Source organism: Esox lucius, chromosome 21 (genome assembly GCF_011004845.1).
Source record: "Esox lucius isolate fEsoLuc1 chromosome 21, fEsoLuc1.pri, whole genome shotgun sequence".
In the NCBI taxonomy this organism is placed as follows: Eukaryota; Metazoa; Chordata; class Actinopteri; order Esociformes; family Esocidae; genus Esox; species Esox lucius.
The window spans coordinates 4660576-4681920 of NC_047589.1; the positions used below are offsets into that span (position 1 = coordinate 4660576).

At 44.9% G+C, this 21345-nt stretch overlaps 1 protein-coding gene across 19 annotated transcripts in view; it reads left to right on the forward strand.

Annotated features, from left to right (window-relative positions):
* scrib (scribble planar cell polarity protein) overlaps positions 1-21345 on the forward strand; it is a 93355-nt gene that overhangs the window by 61754 nt on the left and 10256 nt on the right. For 5 of the 19 annotated variants that reach the window (XM_020041782.3, XM_020041783.3, XM_020041789.3 and 2 more), the window contains 24 exons: positions 114-224; positions 346-522; positions 741-857; positions 1498-1686; positions 1793-1912; positions 2020-2076; positions 2349-2405; positions 3131-3211; positions 6178-6591; positions 8927-8998; positions 9176-9229; positions 9890-9949; positions 10068-10214; positions 10794-10910; positions 11363-11419; positions 11613-11786; positions 12189-12351; positions 12486-12702; positions 12863-12955; positions 13223-13405; positions 13852-13980; positions 16121-16260; positions 18707-18744; positions 19195-19269. In XM_020041782.3, coding sequence (XP_019897341.2) covers positions 114-224; positions 346-522; positions 741-857; positions 1498-1686; positions 1793-1912; positions 2020-2076; positions 2349-2405; positions 3131-3211; positions 6178-6591; positions 8927-8998; positions 9176-9229; positions 9890-9949; positions 10068-10214; positions 10794-10910; positions 11363-11419; positions 11613-11786; positions 12189-12351; positions 12486-12702; positions 12863-12955; positions 13223-13405; positions 13852-13980; positions 16121-16260; positions 18707-18744; positions 19195-19269 — 3042 coding nt within the window. The remainder of the gene's footprint in view (positions 1-113; positions 225-345; positions 523-740; positions 858-1497; positions 1687-1792; positions 1913-2019; positions 2077-2348; positions 2406-3130; positions 3212-6177; positions 6592-8926; positions 8999-9175; positions 9230-9889; positions 9950-10067; positions 10215-10793; positions 10911-11362; positions 11420-11612; positions 11787-12188; positions 12352-12485; positions 12703-12862; positions 12956-13222; positions 13406-13851; positions 13981-16120; positions 16261-18706; positions 18745-19194; positions 19270-21345) is intronic. The other 14 variants (XM_020041786.3, XM_020041787.3, XM_020041793.3 and 11 more) reach the window with 12 other exon arrangements.

Here is a 21345-nt window from a genome sequence, read left to right on the forward strand (position 1 = left end):
TGGTGTCATTTTTGTTGTTTTTGTAATGCCTCTGTCCTAGTCAAAGTCCCTCCAATATAACTTTTAACAAGAAAATACTTTATTAACAATCACTCAACGGCCTCCCCTGATAGGAAGTGACTTTGGTGAAGGCAGGAGGCCCTCTGGGACTGAGCATTGTGGGAGGCAGCGACCACGCCAGTCACCCGTTTGGCGTCAGCGAGCCTGGCGTCTTCATCTCAAAGGTGTCTTTGTCTACGTACAGCATACATCTCTCGCTTCGCCTCTTTCACCTACCTGTCCTTTAATATTCCCCTCCGCTTTTCCTGGTTTCTGTGTCTAACCCTCCGTGTCTGGCTTCGCTAGGTCATCCCTCATGGCCTGGCGTGTCAAAGAGGGTTGCGGGTGGGCGACAGGATACTGGAGGTGAACGCCATCGACCTACGACACGCCACCCACCAGGAGGCCGTTAGGGCCCTGCTCTCCAACAAGCAGGAGATCCGCATGCTGGTGCGCAGGGACCCCTCTCCCCCAGGGATGCAGGTGAGCCCTCTTACACACACACACACACACACACACACACACACACACACACACACACAAACACAAACGTGGGCCTTTGATGTTTAAGCACAGGCTTAATCAAATGTATTTCATGACACCATTTTTACATCTGGAGCATAAACAAATAGTTTTACATACGACCGTACACCCTGGCCTTTCCTCGTGTCCCATTCCTTGATCCGTGTGTGCCTTTGCAGGAGATAGTGATCCAAAAGCAGCCTGGAGAAAAACTTGGGATCAGCATTCGCGGTGGCGCCAAGGGCCACGCTGGCAACCCCTTCGACCCCACCGACGAGGGCATCTTCATATCCAAGGTTCCTGCTCCAAGTCCCACCTTGACTTCACTTCAATTTTTGTTTCACCTACCTTGCCGCTCTTCAGGTTTCTATAGGCAATAAGTGAGGTTATTTTAGGGTGGGCGGTATGAACGGTAGAAACAGTATGCCGATAAACATTTTCTCTGTGTCATGGTAGGCTAGAGAAGTGGATTTTGACGTCGTTGTGAAGCAACTACATTGTCGCAATTACTTTGTTTTCCATGTTCTACATTGTTGGCTAGAGAAGAAAATATTCCCGAAGATATAAAATAATTCAGCTAATTAAAACAGACGTTAGTGTTCCCTTTTCCATGTTATCGTGAATCAACTCAGGCACCGCAATTTATGATGTCAGTACTGATGCATTGATAAGTAGTAATGTCTGTGTCAAACGAGAAGCCACAACGTAGTGCCAGAGTCAATAACCAAAAGCTGTCCCTACTCGTTAAACAAAATCTTCCTCATTTAAAGAATAACAGTGTAATTGTGTTTCATGCATTCATGATGGAATACTTAATTACCCAATGATTTTATACGACCAAAGGAACAGACTAATATGCTATGATGTATACATTACACTCCAAAAGCCTTTCCCTCCTCTTCAACGGCCGCCCCTCTGTCCCGTCTCTCCCTGTAGGTGAGCTCCAGCGGCGCGGCAGCGAGGGACGGACGTCTGCTGGTGGGCATGCGTATCCTGGAGGTGAGCAACCACAGCCTGCTGGGCATGACCCACACCGAGGCCGTCCGAGTGCTGCGCGCCGTGGGAGACACCCTGGTCATGCTGGTGTGTGACGGCTTCGACCCGGGCACTGCCGCCGCAGTGGAGGTGACAATCCTATTGGGATCCCTCGTGAGGTCCAAATGTGCTTTTTACGGCGCTGTGTCAGATTCAAGATGGACGCCGGGTTTATCGTGCGTCCTTGTCTTCTCAGGCGTCGCCCGGCATCATTGCCAACCCATTTGCGGCGGGCATCGTGCGTAAGAACAGCATGGAGAGCATCTCTTCTATTGATCGGGATTTGAGTCCCGAGGAGATGGACATTCTACAGAAGGTAGGAAACAAAGACACACACGCAAAATCTAAAAGCATGGGAAAACGCTGAATTTCTAAGGGCGGCTGTTAATTTCAAAATGTTTGCCCAAAAAAATGATTCTGCAGGAGGTGGAGATGGCACGAGAGACGTCCCAGTGGGAGAGGGAAGAGATGGAGAAGGTGGTGAGTGACACTATCTGCCCGAGTCTTCCCTCGCATGCTTTTTTTCTGCTACTGTGGCAAATGAATGGCACACTTTTCTAATGTGTGTGGGTTCTATCCTTTCTCTCCCTTTCTACCCCCCACCCCCTCCACGCATAATTCCATCCCACCCCTTCCATTTCACCCTATCACTGTACACCTTCATTCATTTCACCCCCTCATTCGCCATCATTGTCCATGTGTGGCTCGGTGTCCTTCCCTACACCCCCCCACCCCCACCCTTCTCGGTGAAGGAGCGCATGCGTTTGGAGCGCGAGGAAGCTACTCGCCTGCTAGAAGAGGAGACTGAGGTGAGACTGATAACCCACTGGGCTTCAGTGTCCTGAGCCCAACAACAGCCACCATATCTAATGGGGAGGAAGCTCCAGTCCAGAGGATTTCACTATTATATCTGACGTTCCCTGGAACTGTTGTGCTTCAATGCGTATTTACAGTACCTTCGTAAAAGTTTCCCACCCCTTCACTTTCTCTATATTTTGTATTACACTTGTTGCACACTTAAGATCACATGATGGCTATACATGAGCTATTCCTTAATTAGCTTTTTAATGCATTTGCACCAGTTGCTAAAACATTTTCACTTTGTCATTATGATGATATTTTGTGGAGATTGATGGCAAATTGGGATAAGGGGAGTGTGAGGGAATGTCCCCAAGTAGGCAGTCAGACAGTCAGTCTATCAGTAAGTCAGTGTCACTTGAAGAGTTTGGTGTGAGTGGATCTACCTCACCCTGCCCTGTTACAACCAAAAGCCCACAGTGAGTATAGAAACAGAGCTTTACTTTAGTCTTACTACTTCTATCTTTCATTTCATGCATGTTTCTTCATTTATGTATTCAACTACATTAAATGTTTTGATCAATAATGAAGTAAATCTGTAAGACAAGAAAATGTGGAGAAAGTGAAGGAATCCAAATACTTTCTGAAGGCGCTGCAAATAACGCTGTTGTGGCCAGTAAGAGTGAAGAGGTCCTCTCCAGCATGTCTGACTCTGGACTCTTTCCTGTTTTTTCAGAACCTCGGCACTGTGCCCCTGAAACTGGACTACCGGACATTGGCTGCACTACCCACCAGTGCACTGCAGAAGGTCAACAGGGTAAGATATTAAATAATAGTTTTACCTTAAAGGAAGCACAACCCACATTGGTGATCATGGTAACATGATGTAAGGTAAGTCTTATACTGACCTCAAACATATTAACCCTGAGTAAGGCTGTGAAATGCTTGGATTTGTCTGCAGTCTTTCTTGGAAATGGTCCTATTGGGCCCAGAATAGACTACCCTCTGGAATCTACCATGTATATCTCTGCAGGGAGATCCTCAGTAGCCAGGACCAAAGCAGGTTCCTTTTGAGGGTGGAATGTGAACCCTCCCATATTCACAACACCGACTCCTGCATTCCTAACCCCCTGCTCCGCCTCTGGTTGAGCCAAGGCCATATTCAAATAAAAGATCACCTCTTTACATCACCTCTATCACTTTACGTGGGAATAAATCGCAAAATGGAATGAATCACAGAATGGGATTAAACCGTTCCCTTATCATCTGGAGATTTGAGAGTACATTTCAAAACAAGATTATTTTCTATCCCCAACAGAGATGATCACTGTTGCATTGTCCTGTCAATGGTGGCATCCATCTTCGTTTAATGACATTACCTAAAGAAGAACAATTCAAGAGACTAACGGTTGTGCAAGTACGCAAAGGAACAGTCAATGCTGCACAGAAGAACCGGCTTGCCACAATAGTTGCAATTGAATCAAGGGAAATATACAGTTACAGAGGACGTTTGGTTGCTGGTAAAGTGCACACAGGAATCTCTGAGCTGACTGGAAGAGCTGTGGGGGGGGGACAGCTGGCCGCCCACCACCAGCTAGTCTTAGCTCAGGAGGTTATTTTAAACTTGGGATAAGGGGAGTGTGAGGGAATGTCCCCAAGTAGGCAGTCAGACAGTCAGTCTATCAGTAAGTCAGTGTCACTTGAAGAGTTTGGTGTGAGTGGATCTACCTCACCCTGCCCTGTTACAACCAAAAGCCCACAGTGAGTATAGAAACAGAGCTTTACTTTAGTCTTACTACTTCTATCTTTCATTTCATGCATGTTTCTTCGTTTATGTATTCAACTACATGAGATGCAGTTCCAGACCATTTTTCTAATGATACATATTTTAAATTATTTAAAATATATATATATATTTTTTGTGTTATTAGATAGAAACTGTGGGGAAAGGTGGATTATGTTTTTTCTGAGGGCAGTTGGCCAGATTTGGTGCAGTGGTACATGTGCTATGGACACTGCTGTGTTGACCAGTGGATCGCCCCAGACCACACCATTCTGTATTTACACTCTATTTGTGAACAGCAGCCATTTTGCAGACAATCAGGTTGACTAAAACATCAACTGGTTGATGGAGGGTTCTTGGTACCATAGTATAGTGCCTGATGTGGTTTCTGAGACGATTCTTTGTTTACACAGGCAACCTTTTTAAGGATTGGATTGATACATAGTCTGACAAGATTTTTCTATAGTTTAGTTGTTTTTCAGCCATTTTGTTGGTAGTATGTTATCTATTTTATCGTTAATTGTACAGAGAGTCTAACCACTATTACTACACCTGGGGCTTTTCTGTAAGTGTGCAGGACGTCTGCAGCATTACGTTTGTTGTATTATGGCTTAGCATTAGAGTTAGAATGAAGACTTCTGGGTTTAATTACCAATTTACTGTAGAAAGTCTATAATTTGTTGGTGTCATGGTCCTCTAAGATTTGCTAAAGGGTTCTCATTTGACATTCACCGTCATGGCATGTTGGTCATAGTCTCTTCGCACCTCCCCTCCCCCTTGGGCTTCCAGCTGTCCACTAAAGCCTTTGCCAAAATGTTACTGGCTGACATACCAGCCCACTAACCTCCATGCTACAGGCCATATTTAACCCCCCTGTCCACTACCAACACTGCAATGCATCCCACATCAGGACTGCATGCATTCTTAGTCATGCTATTCGGATGTCAAGGCCTTGTCTTGGAATGCAAAGTGTAATGTAGATCAATCAAGTCACAAGGGCATGTCCGAGCTAAAGCCATAGCATTTTCTTGCCCGCAATAGTTTGGTTTTGTATCTAGCCACTTAAGCGTAGGCATTATTGTTAGCTTCTGTAATTACCTTTACTTTCCTCTGTGTGTATTCTGAAGCCTATGGTGTTTTCTTTCTGACAATTTCTGATAATTTGAGTGGCAAAACATTTAATTTGCAACTGAATAGGCAACAGATGATTAGTAGTGTAAAGATTTAACTGGAGCCCTAGTGTCTGCTGTCTTAACTGTACTGATAGCATGGGTTATTTAAGGCTGGGGCCTTGGCAGGGTAAGCTGCCACTGGTAATGTGAACGTAACTACATTAATGGAAAATCCTTTAACGCTCTTGGTCAAAAAATGCTATTGATCTGCCGAGAGCTCTTTCTCCCCAGATCAAATTAACAGTTTTGTGCACAAGCCACCTTCCTTGGACACAGATAACCCTTTTGTATGAAAGGTTGAAGGAATGTACCAGTAGCCATTCGAGGTCCTTTAATTTATATGGATTCAGTATGTTTTTTTACAATGCTATGGATGTGTAGTATGGCTTGTTTTTTTTAACCATCATGATAATTAGGGTTGAAACATTCCAGAGACTTTTCACTTATTTCCTGGTTGAAAGATTCAGATTTACTTTCACACCCGGGATTCAGTAACCAAAACGTTGCAACTCTATTGGTGATATGTGTTGCATATGTGGTAGTTGTGTGATTGCTCTGATCTGTGATATCTTGGCCTGCTGGTGTGAAGTTGGTCTTTGATTAGCTGCTTCCTGCTATCCGGTCCATGTCTGTCTTTTTTCTGGGGCTTGTTAAATTTTTCTCTATTCCACCTTGTTCATTTTGTCGTAACTTTTCCCCCTTCTCTTCAGTTCTTTCTCTTGCTCTGTTTTATCTGCACCCCTTTATGTTCAGACTTTAGATTTCCAATGCTTTTATATCTTCTACATTTCTGTCTCATAGTATCCCTCCCTTTCTCTGGTTCCTTAGTTCTCTCCCTCTGTCCTTTCGACTGCCCCCATGGATTCCCATTGCTCCGCCCCCATAGAGCCCCTGGGCTTTGGCCTCGGGCTGCCCCCCATCTCCCTCTACCATATGGACCCACATGCTCTTCCTCAGTCCTGCACTACAATGAACACCGAGGCTAAGCGCCTCTACATGTCCCAGTACTCTCCCAGTCCTTCCATAACCTCCTCCAATCAAGAAGTGGCTAAACAAGAAGCCCCGACTATTGAGGAGGAGGAGGAGGTTCTGGTGGACTCCCAGCCAATCAACTTCAGTGAGAACCCCTTCTTGGTGGCCAATCGCAAAGGAAAGGGCTGCGGTCCCTCAGAGCGCATCCTGTCAGGCCCTCCCGTGGGCTATGGGAGTGGGGGCAAGCTTCAGCCCTGGTTGTTCAACAAGGCAAGCAGCCTGCCTGCCTGTTGTGTGTGTGTGTGTTCAAGGAAGCATGGTGTGTTGCACTTCAGCTTGGTGTAGGAGTTTAACTTAGAATATATGTTGTTGAGCCAGATGTTATTACAACAAAATAACTATACGTTTTCAATTAAAACCTAAACATTACGATAGTAAGCTGATAAAAAAAATATACAGTTCCTATCTGTAGTTAAGGATAGATAGTTGTGCACATGTATGCCATTATTGCCAATTACAAACACTGCCAGCCTGGGTGAGCTGACCTGAATGGACAAAATGTGTGTAGTTACCAGTTTTGATGGATTCCCTCTGAACTAATCTTTTGAAATATAACTTTGAGCCATTCAGCATGTGAGTGCCAGAACCAAGTATGAATGAGTCCGGGACTTAGCAGAGACATTCCTGTTAACAGCCCTGGACTTGTAGGAATGTCCGCACCAACAGCTGTGGGGAGAAACTCAAGCTTAAAGCCTATAGAAGGAGCACAAACCACGTCACAGTACAGTGGCCTCCACTAATTTTGGTACTCTTGGTAAATATGAGTGAAATGTGCTGTGGAAACAAATCATTCACCATTTATCCTCTTGGTCTTTTACTCAAAATATTCACAAAAATCTAAACCTCAATTGAAGTAAAATGACTGTATACATTTAATTTCCCAAAACTTATGCCACAACTATAACCCTTTAGAAATTCTTATTAGTTAGATTTTACTCAAGTGTATTCCTCTCATTTTACATTATTTAGTTCACCTGAGTGATTAGGAAGACTTAAGTGGTAAGCTATGTATTCCTGTTTCACTGGGCTATAAATATGAGGTGACAAACTGGCCAAATTCCCATAGCCATCCATCAGTATGGGAATGACCTGAGAATACAGTAATGATTTGCAACGAAAGGTGGTTGAGCTGTACAAATCAGGAAATGTGAATAAGAAATGGTTGAAAATGTCCATATCCACTATCATGGCAATAATTAAGAAGTGTAAAGGAATTGGAGATGTTAACATTCGGCCTGGAAGAGGACATGTGTCTGTATTGACCTCAGGCACAGTGAAGAAGATGGTTCGAGTGGCCATAGAATTTCCAAGGATCAGAGCTGCAGAATGTTATTTGGGTCTAGGGGTGAGAAAGTCTCAAACTATGACCAGACACCACCTACATAACCACATGTTGTGTAGGAGGGTTGCAATAAAAATAACTTTACTGTCATCAAACAACAAACTCATGGATCTACAGTTACTGGAACTGGGACGTTACTGGAACTTTCAATGTGACCGGGTTATGTGATCAGATGAGACCAAAATAGAGCTTTCTGGAAACAAACACCAGAGGTAGAGGTGGGTTTGGGGTAGACCAAAAGATTGCCATGCAGAAAAGTACCTGGTCCCAACTGTTTTTGTGTGTGTTGTGGGGCTGTTTTTACTCTAAATCCCCTGTACAGCTTGTTAGGATACATGGGATCATGGGCTCCAAGTAACAGCAGTTATTAAATCAAAACCTGACCACCTCTGCTAGAAAGCTTAAACTGGGCTGGGGTTGGACCTTCCAGCAGGATAATGATCCAAAGCACACCTCAAAATCAACACAAAAATGCTTCACTGACCACAGAATCAAGGTTTTGCCATTGCCATCCCAGTCGCCCGTTCTAAACCCATAGAAAACCTGTGGGATGAGCTGAAGAGGGGAAGTCACAAGCATGGACCACATAATCTGAAGGATCTGGAGTGATTCTGTATGGAGGAATGGTATCAGATCCTTTGACATGTGTTCTCCAACCTCATTATGCATTATAGGAGAAGAATCAGAACTGTCAATCTTGGCACGCATATATTTGAGAAAAATATTTTTTTTTCTTTGTTTTCACTTTAACGAATGGTTAGATGTTTATTATTTTTAATGGAATATCAGGAGGATAAAATCTGTTGAAATGTTTCACAGCCCGTTTTAATCGTATTTACCATGGGTGCCAATATTAGTGGAGGGTACTGTAGATGCACACTCTAAAATGTTGCCCAGAAATGTCTTGTTATTCACTGGGTTGACTGATCACTGGTTTGGGAAGTAAGCTCAAGGGTTGTAATAATGTCTATTCTGATTTTGCTGCATTTACATGGTTGTAAAAATCTGCAACATGGCAAAAAGCCCCACTTTTTGCCGGACTGAAGATTTCAAGAAAAAGCAGGAAATCTGACTTTTTCTGCTTTACCAATAACAATAACCCACATACTGCACTACCAGTAGAATAGGTCATAGTTGAAACAGCTGCTAAGTCATCTCTCTGTGTGTCCTATTTCTGTCTGTTCTTCTGTCGGTGTCTTGTAGGCGCCCTCCACTGAGATTCCCAGGACAGACAGTCCTATTAGGGACGCACCCTACTCACCTAGCACGCAACCAGTAAGTCTGACCCCATGCCACTGACAGCCCTCTCAAGTCCTCTCATTGACACCTCTGCTTTCAGCCACACCTAGCTATCTGTTTCCATGAGGTCACTGGAGAGAAGAGGGTGAGTATATACATCATGGAGGAACTCTGACTTCTGGTTCACCCTCTTCTCCCTCCTTCCATCTCCAGCCCAGTGCTCATTCCTCCACCAGCTCCCTGTGTGCCGGCAGGGAGACCCGCTTCGTAAGTGGTCCACTCCGGCCTGGCTTTGTCAGTAGTCTCAGTCCGGTCTGATGTCGGCTGTTTCTAATGAGCCTTCTGGAAGTGGGCATTTCTGAAGTGCATGCAATGGCTGGGCTTGACATGGCCACTCATCACTGGTGCTTTCCAGCCTCATACAGTATTAGACTCTGTGTTCTAAATGGTGCCATGTTCCCTTTGTCTAGGGAATTGGGTTTCATTTATGAAACACACTCAGAGGATCAAATAACTTTTCATGTGTTATTTTTTAAAATATTCTAGCTTGGAAACAAACTTTTGCATTGAGCATTACCATACATTGGCATGTGTTCTGAGATACATGTTACTAAGCTTCAGAACCATCAGGGTAGTAGTTGAGACAGCATTTCTTTATGTGAGAACCATTACTGTGACTGTAGATACAATGCCTGTATGTTGAAAGCTCTGGTGTGAAGTTTCCCCTAGGTAGATGGAGGGTCCTCCAGATGGAGGGTCAGCTCTATCACTTCCCCCAATCCTAACTTCAATCAGTAGCGAGGAAATGTAACTCTTTACAAATCAGCATCTAGAGGCAACTTCACACGAGTTGAATTGCTAGAATCCAGACTTGTGACTTGTCCACCGCTGCTTAAAATCCATGCATTCTGCTTTGTTTACTTTCAGGCAACCATTCATTTCACCCACACTGCCAAGGAGAATAACTCGCCACTGAGTCCCTATGAGGTATTGACTTTCAGTGTTTCACAACATAATCCATGCTCCAGTCCCCCCCCTCGACACTAAGCATTAATAGTCTGTACTCCGGGCCCAGGCTGTATTCAAGTTTCTTTTTTACTTCTAGACGAGGCCAGGTGCCATCCAGCCCCTCTCACGCCCTGGTGGACGGCCGAGCCCCTCTCCAGCCACTCCGGACCGGCACAGCAGAGATGGCCACAACAGTCCCAACCCCTTCCAACATGGCCCCTCCCCCATCAACTCCCAGACCTCTGTAAGACCCCTCACCACCACATAGGGTAGACTGCACCCCTGCCACCACCCAACCCTGTGCTGCAGCTTATTAAAGTGTTTGAGCTGGGTCCTTGTCCCAGCATTCAGGGACTTGTTGAAGATCAGCGATGTGACTAGACTTTTGCATTTCTCTGCATTTTCTCTGAGTTGTTGCTTACTGTACCCGAAGCCAACAAATATGGCTCTCGGGAGTTCTGGAATGTTTGTTTCATTCTATCTGGTGATTGGGCAAATTATTACTCATCAGCACACAGCTAGAAAGCAGATGCGGGCTAAATCTTAACAACCTCATGTTTTCCGGTAGGTAGTTTAGTTCCGCACAGGCAACATGAGCGCCGGAGCTTTCCCGTGACAGACCCAGCCTCATTCATCCGGTCCAATTGTCAGCCCCCACCCCTCTTCGGGTCAACTGTTTCCACCCAGTGTGTTCTTGGCTGTTTTTTCCTCATCACCTGCCCTTTTCATTGTCCCCCATGTCTTTGTCGTCTCTTCCCTATGGCTTCTCCCACTTCATGGACCCCCCCTTTCTTGGCCTCCTGAAATCCACCCCCAACTGCAGCCTCGGGCCCCCACTTCCGACACGATCGATGAGTTCCCTCTGAACCCAAAGCAGGCGTACAAGGCGTTCGCCGCCGTGCCTCACTCCCTGGCCGTGCTGGAGCCGCCTCCTCCGCAGGTAGGCAGGTTGGCCCGGCTCAGGCGCACCCTGGTTCTCAACAAGCATGCTGTGGTGGTTGCCATTCCTGTTTGGTTGTCATTTTCCCCACGCTGACTGGAGCAGCCCACTCTCTAAGCCTCTCTCCCCGCCTGCCTGGGCCTGTAACGCTGGTCCTTATTCTGCCTCAAGTGAACATTGGTTTTGTCCTCATCGTGGCATCTCTCTCATCACCGTTTGTGTCCCAAAAGCCATTGTCCAGCATTAGCCGTCTGTGTCCAGCTCCTGTGCCGAGACATCCCAGCCAGTTCCTCCCCGTCTCAACCATTCTCGTCACTTTGCCTGCTTTGTGCCTGTTGAAATAGAATCAAGCCGTCCTGGATTCTATTTCCATGTATGTGCATCTTCAGTGTGTGACGACTGCAGAGTCTTTCCGTTCATTCCTGTTTCCCTAACACTTCTGTGTCCCACAGGAGCTGTATGGCCAAAGAAATAACGTCCCCAGCAATCAGCTTTCTCCTTCCTCTGAGGTAAGCTTCTGAACTGTATTATGTAATCTGTTCCATGTTGTCTATGTTGAAAGGTTTTGAATGCCACCTCAGGTTGGTATGGGGTCATGTTAGATAGAAAGCGTTGGCGAAAGTGCAGATGTATTTCCGGTTGGTCACATTCTATTGGGGCTGACACTCATATGACGAGACGACTTCTGTACGGCTCTTTCAGCTTGAGCTGAACAACGAGGTCTTTGTGGACGGAGTCGGAGGTGTTGGGGGAGCGGTTAGGGTTCCGACAGCCCCCGTCTCCCTCAGACGATCCCTATCCTCTGACCGTCGGGACTATATGAGTCTGGCATCAGTGCCACGACTGTCCAGAGCTTCCATGGACGTGGTTGCAAAGGTACCCACCCCCCTCGGGTGAGCCCGGTCAGGGCCGCGTGGTGGCGAAGGCAGTGGCCTTGTTACTGTGACTTACATACAGAAGGGGCGGTGGCTGTACATTTGGTGTTTGAAATGGGACCCTGTCTGGCTTTTCGGAATCAATCCTGCCTACTGCATGATAATAACAACTGTGGATTCTATCGGAAGTACCTTCTTCCTAACTCTTTTATTATTCTCAATTGAAATGGTTCTGTTTTTATGTAATAATCTTTTCATGGTACTTGTGTGGTTGTAAGGTGGTACTGGTGTGGTTGTAAGGTATGTGGGGTATGTCAGGGGTACTTGACAGTGCAGTGTAGTAAATCTCGGTGTTAAGAGCTCCATCCTAACAATCCTGTATCTGCAATCCCCTCCCCCACAGACGCCATCTCCTGGGGGCAGAAACAGCCCGGAGCAGCGTTCCTTCAGGGACAGGCAGAAGTACTTTGAGATTGACGTGAAGCAGCAGACACCTGACAGCAAGCCAAAAGGCCGCGTGTCCCTGGTAGGGGCGGACGATCTGAAGAAGATGCGGGAGGAGGAAGGTTTGTGGCAGATGGAGCTAAACATTACCCCAATTTTAGGGTTGCACATTTTCTGTAATTCTCACACGATCTCCCTAGTTGTTTTTTGGTCAGAATCTAAGCCTGATGGGTTTCCACCCCTTCACTGACCCCAGAAAGAAGATTCGAGCAGCGGGCGCGGGAGTACCTGATGGATGAGGATGATGAGGACGAGGACGACCTGGTCAAACAGATGGGAGTGTTGAAGGCCACGGGCAAGGTGCTACTGGACGGGGTGGAGTACAAAGTGGAGCCTGTGTCCACGCCGCCTGGACCCTGTCACACGCCACCGAGCTACAACGCCACACCCCCTAGCTACTGTGGCAGTTCAGGGTACAGCCTTTTTTTCTTCACACTGTTAGGAAACACTTGACTTTGGGTCGATGGCATCTTCAGATCTTTGTTTAGAATAATGTAAGATTTTATCACAAGTTTTTACCTTGTTAAAAGAAGAACTTGCCGGATTTTTTTTTTTGAATGTTTCTGCTCATAGGCCGTCGTCAGTGGATGGTAAAGGAGATTCACAGAGGAATTCCCTTGAGGAGAACTTCAGGTTGGAGCAGCAGAGACCCAACTCTATGACCGGGTAAAGACCTGTACTGGATTTAAAGTTTGCGCGTCTCAGTCTGTATTCAGTCGTTATACATGGGTTGCATTGCATTACTTTTTTGTACTTAAGCAAATGCTCCTATGTTTTACTTTCTGTCAGTGCAACAGTACATTTATTTTTCAATTTCTTTTGTAAAATTCCAGTGGGAATTGAACTCACAATGTTGATGTTACCAGCGCAATTTTCTGAGCCACATGGAGGTTCTGTTTAGTGACTCGGCACCTCTTCTGTCTCCTCACCAAGTCTGATCCCAGCGTACCCTGGAGAGTCCAGCGCCCCCGTCCGGACGGCCAAGGCAGAGCGGAGGCAGCAGGAGCGGTTAAGGATGCAGAGTCCGGAGCTGGCCCCGGTTGGAGACAAGGACCTCTCCCCCGCCGAGAAACGGGCTCTGGAGGCTGAAAAGAGAGCAATGTGGCGGGCAGCAAGGTACTGCACACGCAACCAGACACGCCTCACACAAAAGGGCATTTGAGCAGGTGTGATGGAATTGAGTCAATGTATTTCAGTACAAACCCCAGTAGAGCACAACTAGGCCAACAATCCTTTCCCCTGTCCCAATCCCATTCCTATGTTTCTAATGTCTTTGCTTTGTTGAAATGTCTTGTTTATTCTCCCCCTTTCCTGGCATTCTAGTGACCGACCTCTGGGCTTCTGGGCTTACTTTCCTTCTGATCTCACTGTTTTCATCTCCTTACTGTTAGACTGGCCTCATTGGTTTGCCCCTCCTATTCGTTTCACAGTTTTACCTCCCTTCTCTGCTTTTTCCCCCTGTCTGTGTGAACCCTGTCTGCCCTTACCTCTGTGCGTTTTCCTGTCCTTTTCTCCACCTCCTCCCCCTGTCGTCACCCCCCTCCTCCCCGGTGTGGGTGCAGGCCCTATGGCTTAGAGGAGGATGTTAGGCAGTATGAGCAGGACCTGGCTAAGAGACTCTACCAGTCGAGAGTGAGGGCATCTCAAGGCACCGCGCCGCCCCCTCAGTCTTCCGCCGCCTCCCAGCTCAGGTCTACTCACCGACCTCATCTACCGCCCTCCGCTGTAGGGTGTTGTGCTTTTGTGGGGAGGGGGTTTAGGGAGTAGCACACTGAAGGTCTGTGACTGTGCTTTTTCGCAGACTGCTTTTAAACACCACCGCTTCTGCACGTCCCACTGGCTGCGTACATTCGCTAGCTTCCTTCCTTTCTGTCTCACTTTGTTTCCGTTACTCATTGGCTTTTCTCGGTTTTAACGCGTTGTTGGTTGTACTAACACCCAGACTCCCGTGTGGTTGCAGCAGTCTTTAAGCTGAGGGTCCACTTGGATGTTGTATGTCATGCCAATTTTGTGCTTCACCCTTCTGTCTTATTAACAAGGCGTTGAGAGTTTTCAGGGAAACCCAACCCGCTGCTCTGGTTCTGTTCAGCCCCTGTCCATTAGATTTCCATGCCTTAAGAACTGATCTCAATCTCTCGCTCTCTCTTTCTCTCGCTCTATACTGGTTTGTATTTTACAGGGAAACATGGTATTTAACAATAGACATGAGAGATATGTTAACTTACAAGGAAATATTTTAGCTCCAAAAAGAATTAAGGGAACACCTAAATCTCACTTCTCGATGAATGAAATGCATTAACGATCAAAATCTTTACTGTACATTGTGTCATTTGTTGAGAACAAAATGACGTAACAACAGTCAATGGAAACCAAAATCACCAACCCAATTGAGGGGCTAGATTCAAACGTCACAGACGGCTCCAACTTGCGTGAATTTCATCATGGCACCTCATACTGTGACTCAGAAATGGGTATAGCCCTCACGTGTCTGTATGCATTTCCAACAATGTCTGGGCATGCTCCTGATAAGTCGGTGTATGGTATCCTGGGGTATCAGAGCATTACAGTCTTTGGCGCTACTTGGTGGTATCGGATGGACTGATACATAACATCCCAGAGGTTCTCAATTGGATTCTGGTCCGGGGAACCTGAGGGCCGTCAATGGCCCCTCATGCTACCAGTAGTGACAAGAACATTAGCAAAATGCAAAACTAAAGAATCTGTCAGGGAGGATAAAGAGAGAGCAATTGTCTGTTGCCACCACCTGCAAAACCATTCCCTTTTGGGGGATTGTCTTGCTGTTGCTTCTCCAGTGTACCTGTGCCACTACCATTTGCACCAAAACAGGTGACATTGCTTCACAATCACTTATGCTTCCTAACTGGATAGAATTGATTTCCCTCAAGTTAAATTGACTTGGGGTTATACTGTGATGATTTTGTGTTCCCATAATTTTTTTGAGCATGAAGTAAAAGATTATTTCCGTCCAAAGTTATTTGGCCCATAGACGTGAATTGTGCTGAGTAGCCTAGATGCCCTGACGAGTAGCCTAGATGCCCTGACGAGTAGCCTAGATGCCCTGACGAGTAGCCTAGATGCCCTGACGAGTAGCCTAGATGCCCTGACGAGTAGCCTAGATGCCCTGACGAGTAGCCTAGATGCCCTGACGAGTAGCCTAGATGCCCTGACGAGTAGCCTAGATGCCCTGACGAGTAGCCTAGATGCCCTGACGAGTAGCCTAGATGCCCTGACGAGTAGCCTAGATGCCCTGACGAGTAGCCTAGATGCCCTGACGAGTAGCCTAGATGCCCTGACGAGTAGCCTAGATGCCCTGACGAGCAGCCTAGATGCCCTGACGAGCAGCCTAGATGCCCTGACGAGCAGCCTAGATGCCCTGACGAGCAGCCTAGATGCCCTGACGAGCAGCCTAGATGCCCTGACGAGCAGCCTAGATGCCCTGACGAGCAGCCTAGATGCCCTGACGAGCAGCCTAGATGCCCTGACGAGCAGCCTAGATGCCCTGACGAGCAGCCTAGATGCCCTGACGAGCAGCGTAGATGCCCTGACGAGCAGCCTAGATGCCCTGACGAGCAGCCTAGATGCCCTGACGAGCAGCCTAGATGCCCTGACGAGCAGCCTAGATGCCCTGACGAGCAGCCTAGATGCCCTGACGAGCAGCCTAGATGCCCTGACGAGCAGCGTAGATGCCCTGACGAGCAGCCTAGATGCCCTGACGAGCAGCCTAGATGCCCTGACGAGCAGCCTAGATGTTGCTACAGATATCTGTGTTTATCGGATTGTCATCTCCCTTTATTACTTTCCCTCCAACAGAATGAAGTCTTTGGAGCAGGATGCTCTGAAGGCTCAGATGGTCATCGCTAAATCCCGGGAGGGAAAGAAGCGTGGCACACTGGACCAGCTGGCCGAATCGCCCTCACCCGCTCCAACGCCGTCCCCTACCCCCCTGGAAGGTACCTCTGTGACCATGTCAGCCCATACAATCATACAAATGACACTATTACAAACAAAACGAGATGTGTATATATATATATATTTTTATTTTATTTAAAATATACAAAATCTAACACAGTAAAGGCATTAAATATAGAGATGACAAAAAACTCTGCACAGACATTTTAGAATAAAACAAGACACACAAAGCTCTACTACGGTTTCTTACCAGAAGACCCCCGACACAAACACCACCTCAAGATACATACTAAAATTAAAGTGCCGATTTTATTTATTATATTTGGGCGGGGTGCTGATTTGTGTCAAACGGACAGTTCTATTGACAAATAAACCTGTTATTGTTGAATATTGGCCAACCATTGTGGATTGGCAGGAATAACACAATAAGAATTGACATAATACATTGAAGTCCTACATTGTTTCAGAACTTGTTACCATGCCCACAAATGTTATTAATTTATTTTATATACAGTTATATGGGTGACTTGTACAACCCTGATTCCCCAAAAAATTGGGACGCTGTATAAAATGCAAATAACAGAATGCAATGATGTGCAAATAATTTATTCCTGTATTTAATTGAAAATAGTACAAAGACAACATATCAAATGTTGAAACTGGGATATTGTAATGTTTTTGGAAAAATATATCCCCATTTTAATTTGTTGCCAGCAACACGTTTCAAAGAAGTTAGGCCAGGAGCATGTTTACCACTGTGTTGCATCACCTCTTTTAACAACACTGTAAGCGTTTGGGATCTGAGGAGACCAACTGCTGTAGTGTGGAAAGTGAAATGTTTTGCTATTCTTGTTTGATATATGATTTCAGCAGCAAAACAGTTCAGGATCTCCTGTGCCGTATTTTTCATTTCATTATGCGCCAACTGTTTTTAGTGGGTGACAGGTCTAGATGGCAGGCAGGCCAATTTAGCAGCCGGACTCTTACTACAGAGCCATGCTGGTGTAATATGTGGAGAATGTGGTTTGGCATTGTCTTGCTAAAATAAGGAAGGCCTTGCCTGAAAAATGTTGTCTGGATGGCAGCGAATGTAGCTCCAAAACCTGTATATATTGTTCAGCATTAATGGTGCCTCCACAGATGTGCAAGTCACCCATGCCATGTGCATTAATCACAGATGCTGGCATTTTAATTGTGTGCTGATAACCAGCCGCATGGTCCCTCTCTTAAGCCTGGAGGGCGTGGCAACAATGATTCTGAAAAAATAATTTCACATTTGTATTCGTCAGACCAGAGGACAGTTTTCCACTTCGCGTCAGTCAATCTTAAATGAGCTTGGGCCCAGAGAAGGCGGCAGCATTTCTGAATCTTGTTTATATATGGTTTCCTCTTTGCATGATAGAGTTTTTATTTGCATTTGTGGATGCTTTGACGTACTGTATTCAAAGACAGTGGTTTTCAGGAAGTGCTTCTGAGCCCATGCAGTGATTTCCACTATAGAATTGTCTGTTTTTAATGCAGTGCTGCCTTAGGGCCTGAAGATCAAGGCCATCCGATATTGTTTTTTGGCCTTGTTCTTTGCGTACAGAGATTTCTACGGATTCTCAGAATATTTTAATGATATTATATACTGTAGATGAGATCCCCAAATTCTTTGCAATTTTACATTGAGAAACATTATTCTAAAATTGTTGCACTATTTGTCTATGCAGTCTTTCACAGACTGGTGAACTATTCCCCATCTTTACTTCTGAAAGACTCATCCTCTCTCAGATGTTCGTTTTATACCCACTGATGTAACTGACCTGTTGCCAATTATTCTAATTAGTTAAGAGATCTTCCACCAGGAACTGGCATTATACAACTTTTCCAGTCTTTTGTTGCCACTGTCCCAGCTTTTTTGAAACATGTTGTTGGCATCAAATTCAAAGTGGGCATCCATTCTTCAAGAAAAAATTACATTTCTCAGTTTCAACATTTCATATGTTGTCTTTGTGCTATTTTCTATTGAAGATAGGCTTTAAATGATTTGCACATCATTGCATTATGATTTTCTTTACATTTTACACAGCATCACAACCTTTTGGGAAACAGGGTTGTAATATAAAATGCATTTCAAACAGTAATAAAAGTTTTAACAGTAAGTTTTTCTCTACTCTCAACAAATAGATTGATTTGTTTTTGCCTATAAAAGGCTATGCATTCTCTTGTAGCATACATACAATTCATTAAATGTCCTGACTATATGCTTACCTTTTCAAAGCCAGTACACTTATTTAGTGCCTTTAACAAGCATTTTGATATCTAATCTTGATATTCTTGGCAAACAATTTGAACATTGTGTTTATATAATTTATTTATTTTTCTGGCATTTTACACTATTGATAGTGTGCTGAAATGTCAGTGGGTGGAATAATACCCATACTGCAGACAACAACCCTATGTCCCATTCAGAGCTTTCTAACCTACCTCAATTTTCTGTCTTAGATTTGAGTCCGCGAGGAGTTACGTCACCGGGCAGACTGGTAAGGATCCTTATCCTGCTAAATGGCAGTTTTTCAAACAATGTCTCTCTGCTGACCTCTTACAAACCATGGTAAAAGAGGGCCAAACTAAAGCTTATATTTACTGAGAACAACCAGGTCCCAGTCTAACCTTTGCCTTCCTTACATTTAAAGCAGCTTTTTCAGTGACAAACATTCCATCATCAAAAGTGTGCTTATTAGGACGCGCTTTGAGGCACATTTGCATTTTTCTCCGCCATATGTTCACAATCATCACCACAGCCAATCCAATGCCAGGACATATTCCTCTCCTTTCATTCTACACACTGGACTGTAGTACAAGTTATCCATCCATACACTTCCCACTGCCTCCTCTCTCTCCCTCCTATTTCTTTCTCTTTACCCATCCCTGTTCCTCTGCTTTTTCTCCCCTCTTCCTCCACTGCTCATTCCCTTTTGCTGTCCTTCTAGTCCCTGTCGGAAAAGAAGTTTGACTACCGACAGTTTGCTGCCATTCCTTCTTCCAAACCCGTATACGACATCCAGGTACTGCCTGCATGCAGAGCTCCTAGGCCCCCTGGCTCTACCCCCTGGCTTTCCCTATTGCCACCCCAGTCCCTCTCTTCACGCAATCAGTTTCTGAGTTCATGCACCTTACAGCAACACTGTTGGGCAGCATCCATTTTGGCTCTGCTGTTACTCTTCTGATCCTCCATTTGGGGGTACGGGGCTTGCTAGTTTGACTTCTGTTATTTATAATAATTACACTAATACACCAAGTTATTCAGACCCGGTTTTCCTATCAGTATGACCTCACACCTCCACTCAAACCTTTCTCTCCATACCAGTTCTCTCACTCACCATCTAAAACATCACACCAACACTCACCAACGAATCGCCTTGGATTATTTCTGAAGAACTAACCAGTCTCCACCAGGCAACATCAACACTCACCAGCCAGTGATTTCAGCCCCACTAATCTGCCACTCCCACCAGTTCTTATAGAGAATTGGACCAAACAGAAAAAAATACATTCTTGCATTCTGAATCTCTGGTCAAGCTTTTGGACTGCTTGTGCTTAACTTAACTCTGCCCGCATACTGGTGATGGGTGCTTTCTAGGCACATCAGAATTAGATTGCATCTACTGGTGGGGAAACAGGAGGCTTCACGGGGGCCAGGGAGCCTCGTTTCTCAGTGGTTGTGGTGGTTGTAGTTGTCTATACTGCTATCCGTCCTATTTCTTCAGAAACTTCAGTTATTTGTGGATTGTGTTTTATCGTTCAGTCTCCCACACTGAAAGGCCACCAAATACTCTGCTCTTGCCACTCTCATTTTGGCTGGGTGGAAATCCAGCTTAGCTAGTCTTGAGGCCTTCTCCTGAGACTGATGAGGCCAGTAGGCTGCTGTCATACCGATATGCAGTCCAATTGGAGAAAAGGCATGCTTCAGATAGTTTACGGACAGTACTTTCCTGCTTAATTTCAGTGTTTGATATCCGTTTAGAATTCTCTTGCAATGTAGTCGGACCAAAATGCTGTTTTGTCATGTAATTTTCTCAAAATTATTATTCATAAGACAGGTTTTCATTATAGGTCCACCAATATGTTTTTTTCATGGCCAGTGTCAATACCGATTTATTAGTGATCAAGGAGACCAATGACCAATATTTGTGGTCGATATACATTTCCAGCAAAACATTTTCAGTCAAACATTTTAGTACAAACACCAATACACAACTTTTTTTTTTACATGCATTGAAAAATGCTAATAGAAAACAGACCATTTAAACATTTTATTTTGAAGAGTTGTGAACTTTTAAAAATGATTAACTAAATAGCTCCCCAAATCAGGTCCTGTAAAAATGAAGTAAAACTTTACTCTAACTGTGGTGTACTGTAGCCATCTGCAAAGAAAGAGGGTTTCAAGAGGATGTTAAGAAAAAATATGCTTAAATGATTTGATCACAAAACTGCCTCACTTATTACACCACAAAAGCATTGGGAAACTTTTCTGTGTAATTTTTGGTTCCAATTCTTTGAACGTAATGTATGATAACAGGGAATCTGTCATTCCAAACAACATTATTATTGGCAGAGTGTTTCTGCTATTGTGTCATGCTTACAAAGTATGACCAACTTTAATATAAGTTACTTGCAAGAATTTATGTTTTGTCAAGTTTTTGCTAGTCAGTTGATTTTAAATCAACGGTTAACAAATAACCGTGTTAAAGTTACATTAGCTATCGCATTCAAATAACGTTTGATAATTAATTCACGAGTCAACGTTTGCGACAAGCACGTTCATGTAGTTTGTTAGGTACTGTAGCCAGTTTAGTGAAGTACAAAAGATAGACAAAATAGTTTCCTCACAACGGAGGTGAAACCTAAGCTTCAACGTTGACATTACTTTTGCTAAACCTAGCTACCATCATGTAACTAACAACGTAAAAAGAAAACTATTACGGGCGAGTATTCTGTTAAGTATTACCTGTTACTGTACCATACTAAGAACGTTAGCTAAGTTGCATTAGCACAGATGTCGTTACACAAATAAAAAAACGCAGGCGTTACTGAAGCTATCGTTTACTGCAACAAAGCACATTAGACAGCGACAAGTGGGA